Source organism: Andrographis paniculata, unplaced genomic scaffold (assembly GCF_009805555.1).
Source record: "Andrographis paniculata isolate CXL003 unplaced genomic scaffold, ASM980555v1 Contig33END, whole genome shotgun sequence".
Classification (NCBI taxonomy): Eukaryota; Viridiplantae; Streptophyta; class Magnoliopsida; order Lamiales; family Acanthaceae; genus Andrographis; species Andrographis paniculata.
Window position 1 is genome coordinate 109,061 of NW_026137566.1, and position 10,835 is coordinate 119,895.

At 34.5% G+C, this 10,835-nt stretch overlaps 2 protein-coding genes across 2 annotated transcripts; both read left to right on the plus strand.

Annotated features, from left to right (window-relative positions):
* Nucleotides 1-383: 383 nt before the first annotated feature.
* LOC127248378 (uncharacterized) lies at nucleotides 384-4,184 on the plus strand. The gene is made up of 8 exons (XM_051270690.1): nucleotides 384-548; nucleotides 1,066-1,157; nucleotides 1,434-1,507; nucleotides 1,582-1,676; nucleotides 2,480-2,588; nucleotides 2,800-2,813; nucleotides 3,650-3,751; nucleotides 3,851-4,184. The coding sequence occupies exons 1-8, from the start codon at nucleotides 495-497 to the stop codon at nucleotides 3,986-3,988; spliced, it is 678 nt and encodes a 225-aa protein (XP_051126647.1). The 5' UTR covers nucleotides 384-494; the 3' UTR covers nucleotides 3,989-4,184.
* A 1,965-nt stretch (nucleotides 4,185-6,149) lies between these two features.
* On the plus strand, nucleotides 6,150-10,733 carry LOC127248352 (biotin synthase, mitochondrial). The gene is made up of 8 exons (XM_051270644.1): nucleotides 6,150-6,298; nucleotides 6,434-6,597; nucleotides 7,643-7,963; nucleotides 8,664-8,843; nucleotides 9,106-9,212; nucleotides 9,525-9,730; nucleotides 9,817-9,956; nucleotides 10,213-10,733. The coding sequence occupies exons 3-8, from the start codon at nucleotides 7,781-7,783 to the stop codon at nucleotides 10,522-10,524; spliced, it is 1,128 nt and encodes a 375-aa protein (XP_051126601.1). The 5' UTR covers nucleotides 6,150-6,298; nucleotides 6,434-6,597; nucleotides 7,643-7,780; the 3' UTR covers nucleotides 10,525-10,733.
* Nucleotides 10,734-10,835: the final 102 nt, after the last annotated feature.

The window sequence follows — 10,835 nt, forward strand, 5'->3', positions numbered from 1 at the left end:
ATGGCTCAAACTTCAATCGCCGAATCGGATTAAATCGCTGGAAAACACAGTATTGAATTTATAACGGAACGGAATTCTTATGAAAAGTATTCTCAGAAAATCATAAACTTTTATTTTATATACTATTAGATTTCTGCTTATACAAACCTAATGAACATAGAATTTTTTTAAAAATTATTATTTGATATAATAGTTATATATGTGTTCAATGTAATAATTTTTAAAAATATGGTTTTTTTTTTTTTTTTTTTGACTCCGAAACTTCAGATTTCCATATAAAAATACCTATCACAAACCAAATTGTCGTGGACCCATCAAAAGAAACAACCCAATCAAATAATTTGCATAAAAAATGCCTATGCATACATACATATATATAATCGTGAATTTTGTACTATTTATATTAGTGAAGCGCTAGTCTCCTCCTCCTATCCGTTCGCATCAGCGCATCGTTGGCTTTCTCTTCTGTTTTGCTCTTTGAGACGGTGAAAACCATGGCGGCGATGGCACCGGCAACACTATTTCATCGATTATTTCACCAGCCTCGGGTACCAATTAATTCAACCTTTGTTCTTGACTCCTTCCAGTTGTTGTTGTCGTTGATGAACTCGCTCTGGAAAACGTGTGTCTTGCATTCCGCATTTCCATCACCACCAATATTTGAAAATGATTATATAATGTTACTGGGTACAGGCGCTATATAATTTTTGCAATTGTCGAGTCTGGAAACATAACTAGAAATATATGTGGAGCGGAGCGAGTCAAAAGTGCATCAGAATTTTCGTTTTGTTTCTACTAAAATATTGCGAGAAAAATATTTGGATAGGAGCATTAAAGTTATATGTTCTATTATTTTGGAGTGGCTTAGAGAAAATCTTGCTAATTCTCACATTGTCTATCTGCTTTGATGATTATTTATTTCTGAAGAATGTGTTGTTTTTTAGATTTGCGGGATTTTGTCATCGACCTAAGCTGCTGCTTAACTCGTTATGAATTTAATAATTTCCTCTTTGTAACGTGGCGTGAGTTGAATCCTTGCTACCTTTATGGTAATGGTTGCTCCAGATAGATGTGGTTTGCCGTTCAAAGCCCGGCCATGTTGGAATGTGTGTACGCTGTATCAACTACATCCCGGAGACGAAATTAACATGCCCAAGGTACTTCATGCCCGCTTTTGGGATGTGATTACTCCCGACTTTATTTAAGTATTAGAAATTGCTTGTAGTGTATGATGTCCGTATCCATACACTTTAAGTTAATCACTATTTAAGTGGAATGGAAGTTATTTCAAGTATGCAATGCTCAAGACAAGAGCTTTGCATATGCAATTCATCACGTTTGTATGATCTCACTTTTTATCAGCAACTTTCATGGACCTTTTAATGCCCTTGCAATGCTGTTACAATACCAATTGTTCACCTAGTGAATATCAGGTCATTAGCTCACTGTGGCCCCTCAAAGGCAGGAACGAGACTTCTACTCAAGCCAATATCTGCTGTTGGTTCAGGTAATGTAGTTACCTGTGATTCTATGATCCCCTTCTATGATTCTATGAAAGTATAACTCAATTTGCAAATACAGGTCTAGAGGCATCGATTAGAGATCCGGAAAAGAACGCAATAAGCATTAAAAATGTGGAGATTGTCGTGGAGTCTATAGAAGATGATAAGATGCAAGTTAGATTCTCTTGACCAATCTTCTGTTCTCAGTTGTTTTACATTCCAGCCTGGTAGCATTCACTCCATGATTTTATCAAATAATTGGTATTTTTTAACTTTTAACTTAGTAGTCTTCATAACCTAGAAGACTTCATTTGTAATTTGAAAGGAAAAACAAACATCTATTGGAAAACGCACTATTATAATACTTGAAACATGTGTGTTTGGTGGCATAGCTAAGACAAAGAGACTAAGTCGTGGGCCAGCCTTCAATACAATAAAATTTTACATTACAAACACTACAACTTAAAGGACATACTATATATGCATCATGAATGTCCTCAATGGGCTTGTATAGTTCAGTGATGATTTAATATTTATATATCATAGTATAAGTTCTAATATAGAATATTAATACATTGCACAATCAATTGACAGGGACGTTTATTGTTCTCATTCACCAAAAGTGCAAGGTGTCGTCCAAGAATAAAAACAAATTATAAAAAAGGTGCATTGTTACTCCACAAACACCATGAAAGGATGTTGCAAATATAGGGTTTCAACCACTGTGATTTTCCATGTGTAATGTGCCATGTTCAAATTTTAATTACTGCAGTGCATTATGAACTAGTAATCCTCTCTTGACTCAATAGCTCTTGCCCTTGTCCTTTCTCGTTAATGATAAGTGTCTCATTCAATTCATCATCCTAATTTTTCTTCAACAGAGGATCCAAGCTTTTTGACTGGCGTAGCTTTTGTGGTTGATTCAACATTTTGGTTAAACATCACTTTTGATTCTCTACAATATTCTTCTTGGTCAGGTTAGGGTAGATTTGGCAGGTAAAGAAACACAGATAGTGTTTGATAAAGTTCTGAGAACCTTGGCCCGTACAGCTCCACCTGTGCCTGGTTTTCGCAGGGAAAAAGGAGGTACTAACTATTGCATTTGCTCGTAATAGAATCTTGTCCGTTTTGTATTTCAGTGAACTCTCAGTGATTTTAAATATGTTTTTTTTTGCATTGTAGCAACATTCTTTTTATGCCTTCTGCTTCCTATACTGATCATTATCTTTTTTAATATTTCTAGACAAATGCATATTCTGATTGCCTTCTGTTTTTGTGTCAATGGTTTCTTCTGCAGGGAAGACATCCAAGGTACATTAATCTGTTTTTTTTTTTTTTTTTTTTCCAATGACTTCTTTTCTAACCCTTCCGAGTTTAGTTTTTTTCCTTACAAAATATAAACGTAGTGGGTGTTTAATGTCTTGTCATACTCTCTATTTTACTGGTTATTCATAATGTGGTGGATTGTGGTCCTTCCATTCACACCACTTATGGTTTATGTAGAAGAAAATTTTCGATAAATGACAGCTATATTTGAGGAAAGAATTACTTAAAAGTATTTGTTTCGAGAAGTTGTTTGAATAGTCTAAATATTAACATCACAATCTGTTAAAAGAGCATAGTGGTGTAGTGTACAGATTTAAGAGAAACAAACTTACTTGTGGGGTGGGACAAACTTAGGTAAAGTCTACTTGATCGTAACAATGCGTCTGCTGCCTCTGATAATTCTACCTCATAATTCAGACAGTTCATGCTTAGAAAATTGTTCCGAAATCTTAAATGTTACAAAATGCAGTTGAAGAAGCTAACTGTTCAGTCTCTACTGTACTAAGAATGGTTTCAACGTTAATTATATTTCATCCACACCCTGAAGACACCCATCTCATATAACTTGATGTAGCTAATCTCTATGCTCATCAAATACATATCCTTGTTATTGTTCATTTTGGATGGAAACTTGATACCACACCACATATGCCAGGAAATGCAGAGTCGTGTGAAATTCCTTTCCTTTCAAATTTTTTCTATTCTGATGCAAGTATAATTCCCTGTACAGTTTGTGCGTGCGATGGATTCATGTAATTTCCTTCCACTATCACTTTACTGTGGAACTACTGGATACTAATGCTTAAAACTTTAAAGAGCAGGTCCCGAAGGACTTCCTTGTACAGATTCTTGGTGAAGATCGAGTTACCAATTTTGTCATTCAGGAAATTGTGAGCACGACATTGGCTGATTATGCCAAGAAGGTTCATTCTCATCTGTGACCTACCATCCTCTTCAACCGTCTTTTCCTCATGACAGGCAATCGTTCAACCTTGTTAAATCTTTTTAACTCTTTCTTCCAGGAGAATCTCTCGGTTAAGGACAACAAGATCAACACCATACAAACTGCAGAAGAACTAAAGTCGCTGTTTGTCCCTGGAAATGACTTTGGATTCAATGCCACACTTGAGATTGAGAAATCTGAGGATGAGTCCGCCTAAAATAGCATCATCATCATCATGTTTTGTTTAAAAAGGCGCGATTGAAATCTTCTACTGCAAATGATGAGTATTGAACATAACAGTAGGTGCGCACTAGTTTGTGTATTTCCATCATTCGATTTGAGTTAAGTAAGTATTTTGATGCAAATACTTGTTATATATATGTGTGTATGATTAAACAACACATTTAACTCGATTCCATGCATGCTTAAAGAAATCTACTTCATTCGGATAGAATAGAATAGAATAGAGCATGTATAATGAAGTAAGATTGTAGAATTTATTTCCGACAACAATAGATAGGGAAGGGTGTACTTGTTTGTTTGTGTATGTTTGGGATCACCTTTTCCCCCTTTTGGTATATTTGGAATGATTCATTTCATTGAGCTTCTTGATCTTATTTTCGATACATGTCATCGGTCTCACTTCATTCCATACAAGTACCATTCCATTGTAGTATGTATGTACTTATGTTGTTAGTCCTCCTCAACTAACTTCTTTCTATCCTTTGCTGTAGAGAGAGAGAGAGAGAGAGAGAGAGAAGAGAATTCAAGAGAGATTCCATACAAAGATGAATAAAAAACATATGCACACGCATGATTAGAGGGAGAAAGACTGATATAAAAATATATCCCACACTAATAGGGCAAGAAAGACTGATATCAAATGTCTGTTTGTTTGGGCTTGTTTAGGAGAGATTCCATTAAAATAATATTTAATAAATATCCTAATTTTATTATTACTGAGTGTGGTTCTTTTTGTTAAGTTTGATTGGATTTTATATTAAAATAATGTTTGATGGGATATTATAAAAATAAATATATATATATATATATTTTAAAAAATACAGAGTTCTAATAGTAAAATTTAAAAAAATTTTGATTAAAGAAGCATTTAAAAAGATTTTGATTAAAGAAACATGCCCTATGTCACTAAAATCCATTGCAAATTTATAACATCAAAATCCATTGCAAATTTAAAAGTGTGTGAGTATTATTCTCACATTCATCTTCCAACCAAGCCTACGGGTCTATTTGGTTCGAGGGTTTAACAGGGGAGGGGAAGAGATGCAATTTTCAAAAAATTGTGTTTTGGTTCAATTTTTTAGAGAGTAGGAAAGGAGAAGAGAGCAATGAGATGTTAACTTTTTAAAATTTTTATTTTTTTCAATTTTGGGAATTTAGAGGGGAGAATTTTTATTCTTTTCTATACTTTATAATATAATTTTTTGTTTATTGTATTAAAAAAATAAATTGTGTTATACTTTATGAATAAATTAATCAAATTTTATTTAATATTTTATTTTTATTTGTTTATATAATATAATAATTTTTTCATTGTCTAATAAATATAAAAATATTATTTTCCTCGTCTCTTGCAAACACAATATTACAATTTTAATATTTTCTTTTCTTCCTTAACTTTTTTTTTTCTTTTCATTAAATTCCCTCCCCTCCCTTTATTTGAACCAAACATACTACAAACATCCCTTGGAATTAGAGATATCAACGGGGCGACTTCAGGACGGGTTTTGAAGGATTCGGGACCCGCCTTGCTAGAAAATATTATGACTCAAGACTCGACCCATCCCACTTCAACCTGGCCTCAGGTTATGACTCAAGACCCGACCCGTCCCACTTTAACCCGGCCTCAGGACCCATCCCGCCTTCAGGGTTAACTCGACAAACTCATTTTTTTTAAAAGAAAATAAAATAAAAACTTTTAAAAATAATTTAATACTAAAAAAAAAGTATGTGTCAAAATATAAAAAATTATAGTTCTAAACATAATAACAATAAAATATTTACTATAGTTCTTAGTGAATTGTAGGAGAAACAAAGGCAAAAATAATTTGATTTAGAATTAAATTTCTATTTTTTATATTTAAAATTTTTTAAATAAAAAAATATAAATAAATTATAATAATTATTAAAATATTCGAGTTCGATTCGGAGTTGGAGTAAAACCCGGAACCGATCGAATCTAAAACTCAAACTCCATAGCCCGCACCCGACTCAAATTTTTTAGGCATGAATCTGCCCATTAAAATCGGATCCAAAACACACCCCAGATTAAAATACATTTATTATTATTATTATTATTTATTTTTCTATCAAACATAGCTAAGAAATTGATATATTAAAAAATGAATAAATGTAATTCGACTTAGAGCGAGCGCACACTAGGGCTTCATTTTAGAAGTCTTCGCTGGACCTTTTAAAGAAAAAAGTTAACAGCACAGCCGTGTTTTCGACCGCGCAATCTCGATCGACAACCACTTCGTGCAGGCGGAGCCCCGTCCACTTCGAGGTATGTTCTTTCGGTTTCTTCTTTCACTACCCTCTTCTCTTCTTTCTCTCCATTTTATATGTGAAATCACGTTACTTCGTAATAATCCCTACCATCGAGGAACGAATTGCGTTGAAGGGTCTGGTCTGTGTTCAGGTAAGAAGTTGAGGAGGGCAGCTTTATTGGAAGGTACCAAAGTCACTCTTTAAAGCCTAGTTTGGAGGAAAAAAATTGATGGGCAGAGACAGAAGGTCTATCCTCGTGAGCCGCTTGTTTTGATATTGATCATTCGGACTCGGACCTGTTCTAAAAATTTCAAGGTATGCGGTTCGTTGTTCAACAGTGGTTCTGCAATTGGAGTTGGGAAGTGGTTTGCATTCCTGGTCCTGTCCAGGTGTGGTTAGGGTTATTGATTTTGTGGATAAAAGGGTTATTCACATTCAAAACTAGTACGAATTCGCATGAAAACAAGGGAAGAAATGAAAAAATAAAATAAAATAAAATAAAATAAAAAAATCGAGAATGGTTGGTTGGATATTCAGGGAAGGGATGGGAGGAATTTTAACAGAAGGGACGGTTGCGGAATAAATATTAAAATTGTAATAGCGGGGAAATATAATAATTTTGTGTTTTGATAATGGAAGAGAAAATCTATTTTATCTTTGTGTTATATAAATAGAAAAAATAAAAGTATTTTGATTAATTTATTTATAAAATATGATACAAAATATATTTGTCTAATATAATAAAAATAATAATTATATTATTAGGTCTTGGAACAATCAAATATTTTATATATTAGTTATTTATTAAATTTACTAATAAAGATAAACAATAAATAATAACATTATAACAAAAAAATATATAAATTAAGTTTATTATAAAATATTTTATATTTTATAATTTATAATTTTTTAATATTAATTAAATTATTTAGTTATTTTAGTTTTAATTTATAATTATTTTTACTAATATATTTTTTAATTATTTACTAATTATATTTTATCTAAATTCCCGTATTTACAATAATATGATCATATTACATGAGAAAAAAGAAATAAATATTAATATTATAGATATAAGTATATGCTAATTTGTAATTTATTAAAAAATTATTATAATTAAATTTGATTAAAAAAATTAATTAAAACTATTTCAAAATATATGATATAATTTCAATATATAATAATAAATAATAATTAGCCCAATTTTTAACGGGCTGAAAGTTTTTAAGCCCAGCACCCTACCTTTCGGGTAGGGTTCAACCCACCCATTTTGAGATCCATATTGGCAGTACTCATTTATCTCTCTACTTCAATGAACCAATAAAATAAATGATAAATCGATCTTCTGGTAAAAACACAGCTTCAGTTAACCAACAAGAGCAGCACAGCCCCTCTTTTTGAGCTTTTCTCCGGCGGAGTAACCGAGGACCATCCGCCTCACTCTTCGTCCATTGCTTTCTCTTGGAACTATTCTGGAATTTGTTTGTGGAAAGCTGAAATGATGTGGATAATGAGATCGATTCGGCGGCCTCTCGGCTATCTTCAGGCGGCCAGCTTCTCCTCGTCTGCGGCGGCGCTGGAGGCGGAGAGGTGCATAACGCAGGGGTCGAGAAATGACTGGAGGAAGGACGAGATTAAGTCCATCTATGAATCGCCCATTCTTGATCTCCTGTTTCATGCCGTATGTTGCTTGCATTTCCCTCTTTCTCGTTGCCCCGTTTGTTATTATTATGCATCTTTTGCTCTGTTGATTCGTTTTTACTTTATTGAATGCTGCAATCTTCTTGAGCTTGCTTTCTCTGAATTCCTGTTCCTTTTGTCCAATTGTCAATTTGGTACGTTGGATGCTTCTGGTCATGCCTATCTGCCTATATTATTGATGTAATTTGTTTGAATATTGAGTTCTATTTTTCGGGTAGATGAAGTAGGTGAATTGCTCACAGGAGCATTGAAGATCTACATGAGAGAGCGTCCTTGGACACAAATAAAGAGATAATTATACTTGTGAGTGTGTATTGTGAGATATTTCATGTTAAGAAAGATTCTGTCTGTGGTGTCTTAGTAATTTAATTTCAACAACTGCTCGTTCTTGTGTTAACTGCGGATCTACTGTTATTACTATAAATTTTTTATTGGAATTTTCGGCCAACAAAGTGATATAAGAGAGGTCATGATTGGGAAATTAAGGGGAGGAACTTTCCTAACAAGTTAGGAATTAAGTATTAGTAGTACATATAAAAAGATAGATCCTTTGTCACCCAATTATTAAATAAAGGATTAGTCTTTATGGAGGAATGAATACATCTAAGATGGTACATTTCTAAATTAAACCTTTTGGTGGAATGTAGAGATATGCATTACATTGCTGTTGATCTTTGCAGGCTCAAGTTCATAGACACGCTCACAATTTCAGGGAAGTACAACAGTGTACGCTTCTATCTATTAAGACTGGTGGATGCAGTGAGGATTGTTCTTACTGTCCTCAGTCGTCCAGGTACAACACTGGCCTGAAAGCACAGAAACTTATGGACAAAGATGGGGTTCTTGAGGCTGCAAAAAAGGTTCAGTTTTTTTGTTGTTAAAGCATTTGAAAATTTTTGGCAGTATTTGAGAGGCTTGCACGTCCTAGTGTCTCTCTTTCCTTGATGAACTATCTTAGTGCTGATACAATGTTATTTGATGGGTAAATTAACCTTGAGAGTGAAACTTAAGGATCTGCATTTTCTGTTTGGTTTTCTGAAGTAAGTGTACTATTAATGTCAACTTGATTTATGTTTTTCGTTTCAAATCATATCATATGGGTTTGTTTGTACACACCAACAGGCCAAAGAGGCTGGTAGCACCAGATTTTGTATGGGTGCTGCATGGAGAGATACGGTGGGAAGGAAGACCAATTTCAAACAAATCCTAGAGTATGTGCAAGAAATAAGGTAATGAGCTCTTAAAGATACAATTTTGGTACTACAACTCTTCCATGTTCCACCAAACCATGACCATGCAATGCATTCCGAGGTTTCAAACAAACACAGGACATTTGTTGTGGCAATTATTTTATTCGTATGTGTGAGATTAGCAGACTGTATTTTTCCTGGTTCTGTGCTTGGACATCATTACTAAATTCTCATGGTTGCATGTCCATATATTGTATAGGCAACTGGTGCATTCTCATACAGGGTGGAGTTATTGTACATTTTTATTACTTGTCATAATCTGAAACTATTGGAAATGTTTTAATTGATCAGGGGTATGGGGATGGAAGTCTGCTGCACCTTGGGAATGCTGGAAAAGCAGCAAGCTTTAGAGCTCAAAGAGGCGGGACTTACAGCCTATAACCATAATCTGGACACCTCACGAGAGTACTATCCCAACATTATATCTACAAGAAGCTATGATGAGCGTCTACAAACCCTTGAATATGTTCGCGGAGCGGGCATCAATGTCTGCTCAGGTATTGAAGTGTACATCCATTCTTTATTGCCAGTTACGTCAACTGGATTATTAAAGCACAAGCCACTTCCAATGTTTCTGTTACAGGAGGAATAATTGGGCTTGGAGAAGCCGAGGAGGACAGAGTTGGTTTATTGCATACGTTGGCAACTCTCCCTGCACACCCGGAGAGTGTCCCTATTAATGCCCTCATTGCAGTTAAAGGCACACCCCTTGAAGATCAGAAGGTAATATTAACTTCACTCTGATTTTTTTGGCAGATCTGAAATGTGTGCTCATACTGCTTGCCAGAAGAATTTGGGGGTTAGAAAGCCGAAGATTAGACTAGAGGAATAACTTAGTGAAAGATATTAGATGTCAATATTTAAGAAATTGGAGAATAATGGCATCAGACATGAGGGATGAGATAGAAACTTATATAGTAAGTAACATCATTTAAAGGTTGCTAATATATATAGCTTTTCTATGCTATGCTTCTTCCAGCCGGTTGAGATATGGGAGATGATCAGGATGATAGCAACGGCGCGTATTGTGATGCCAAAGGCAATGGTGAGGCTTTCTGCCGGAAGAGTGCGGTTCTCCATGCCCGAGCAGGCACTCTGTTTCCTTGCTGGGGCAAATTCAATCTTCACTGGAGATAAGTTGCTGACAACTCCAAACAACGACTATGATGCAGACCAGACGATGTTCAAGCTTCTTGGACTGATCCCGAAAGCTCCCGACTTCTCAGAAAGGCCTCATGCCAAGGAATTCGAGCTGCAAGATGCTACAGTGGCAGCTGCAAGTTCTGGATGAAATGAAATCACAATCATCCTCTCCTAAATTTCGAAAACTGGTTTGGTTTCTCGACTCTGTTATAAACAGCTGCAGTATTTATTTTTATGATGTATTAGTATTTAACTATGAGCTTAATGGTGTAGCAGCTGTTGTGGTAGCTGCTTGGAGACATTTCTGTATAATCAAATTCCTAAATAATATAAATTTGGATTAAAACTGTTAAAGAATTGCTTGATCCAATGCACTTTGTATCTTCAACAAAATTTCAAACAAAACTATTGTTATGTCCAGTGGAAAAGATATTATTCTTAAGGTATATTTCCATCTTA

Excerpts from the sequence above, each read along its gene's own strand:
- LOC127248378 (XM_051270690.1), top strand. The coding sequence starts at position 495 with ATGGCGGCGATGGCACCGGCAACACTATTTCATCGATTATTTCACCAG. Across the intron at positions 549-1,065 it reads GATTATTTCACCAGCCTCGG|ATAGATGTGGTTTGCCGTTC; the intron begins GTACCAATTAAT and ends TGGTTGCTCCAG. Across the intron at positions 1,158-1,433 it reads ACGAAATTAACATGCCCAAG|GTCATTAGCTCACTGTGGCC; the intron begins GTACTTCATGCC and ends AGTGAATATCAG.
- LOC127248352 (XM_051270644.1), top strand. The coding sequence starts at position 7,781 with ATGATGTGGATAATGAGATCGATTCGGCGGCCTCTCGGCTATCTTCAG. Across the intron at positions 7,964-8,663 it reads TTGATCTCCTGTTTCATGCC|GCTCAAGTTCATAGACACGC; the intron begins GTATGTTGCTTG and ends TGATCTTTGCAG. Across the intron at positions 8,844-9,105 it reads TTCTTGAGGCTGCAAAAAAG|GCCAAAGAGGCTGGTAGCAC; the intron begins GTTCAGTTTTTT and ends ACACACCAACAG.